Source organism: Austrofundulus limnaeus, unplaced genomic scaffold (assembly GCF_001266775.1).
Source record: "Austrofundulus limnaeus strain Quisiro unplaced genomic scaffold, Austrofundulus_limnaeus-1.0 Scaffold401, whole genome shotgun sequence".
NCBI lineage: Eukaryota > Metazoa > Chordata > Actinopteri > Cyprinodontiformes > Rivulidae > Austrofundulus > Austrofundulus limnaeus.
Window position 1 is genome coordinate 545,682 of NW_013952803.1, and position 1,396 is coordinate 547,077.

At 46.8% G+C, this 1,396-nt stretch overlaps 1 protein-coding gene across 1 annotated transcript in view; it reads right to left on the minus strand.

Annotated features, from left to right (window-relative positions):
• The window catches only part of LOC106528741 (laminin subunit alpha-5), a gene marked incomplete in the record, with an annotated part of 162,169 nt that extends 160,982 nt beyond the window's left edge, over positions 1 to 1,187 (minus strand). The window contains 1 exon segment of the mRNA XM_014023988.1: positions 780 to 1,187. Within this exon segment, the coding sequence (XP_013879442.1) occupies positions 780 to 1,037 (258 nt within the window).
• Between the last annotated feature and the right edge of the window lie 209 nt (positions 1,188 to 1,396).

Consider the following 1,396-nt stretch of genomic DNA (forward strand, 5'->3'; position numbering starts at 1 on the left):
TAATTAATTCAGAAAAACTTTTCAGGACCCAACCTTGACGTTTCGGGACCCCATTTTGGGTCCCGACCCCAACTTTGGGAAACACTGCGCTAGAGTACTACAGTCCAGGGAATTAAATTATGGAATAATCTAGAAGATGATGTTAAAAATGCCAGATCAATGTGTATATTTAAGAGAATGATAAAGGTTAATTTGTTGGAGAAATATGTATGGGTATAATGTACAAATTGTTGCTCAAGAAGGAATTAAATTTTTCTTGTTTTTCTTGTACGTTTTTGTAAATTGGAGATTATTTTTGACTGAATTTATTTGAGAAAAAAGGGCAGAAATCATAAGATTTTTTTCTTCTTCTGCTACCTTTCATTTAATTCATGATTTGTATCTTTATTGTATGTTGAATTCATGTTGTTTGGTTTTAAATAAATAAACTTATAAATAATTAGGGGGAAAATTAGATTTTATCTTTTGTTTTGAATTAAAAACATTTTAATATTTTAAGTCCTAATTGCTCAGAACTTTAGGAGGTTCTAGTAAATCCTAAACAGCTAGAGGAACATAAAACTGCAGCCTGGATGGAGCTGGCCCGGGGGGGGCACCAGTGTTTTAGGGGCGCCCCTGGCTGATGTCCTAAATGTCAGAGTTCATGATAACTCTCAGCTACTACCACATTAAAGCTGACCTGCTGTCCATCCTGTGCTTTCTTTCTAAAAGTTTCATTAAAACATATCCTGAGATATTTTGCTAACAGAGCGGCACCGGGTCTCAGAGCGTCTCCCCACCTGGATGGTCTGGCTCGGGTCCCCTGACACCGGGCCCCCCACCAGCTTGCAGTAAAGGTCCTGCAGGCTCCGGCCGGACTCGTCCTCCCCGCAGGTGGCGGTGGCCGTGATCTTCGTGCCCTCCGCCAGGTTGAAGTAGGGCGGGTGGAGGCTGTATCCGTTCAGCCCGTTGGCCAGCAGCTCCTGGGCCGAAGACGGCCTGCAGCAGCTCACCAGCAGCGGCCACAGCAGCCGAACCACCGGTCCGAACCCCAGCATGTGTCCACCTGTCCGCTCGATCCGGGTCCGGGAGGAGAAACTACAGCTGGTTCCGTGCAGGACAGAAAAGACTGAAGCCTCTGCAGAGTTCCGTTCGGTCCGGAGGTGACCGAGTTCTGAGCCGTGTGTCCCTTGGTCCTGGATGTGGAGTCCTCCCTCTCCTGGTTCTGTCTGTCCCCAGCGGCTGAGGGGTGGAACCATCAGGACTCCTGCAGGCAGGGGCGGACTGAGGTCCAGGTTCCAAATGTTCTCTTTTTAAACAGACAAACTTCATCTTTTATGGACCCTGTTGCAGGGGGAGACTCAAACCTTTAGTGGGTCTGGAGACCCCTTACATGGGGRAAAATTCCAGGTCATTT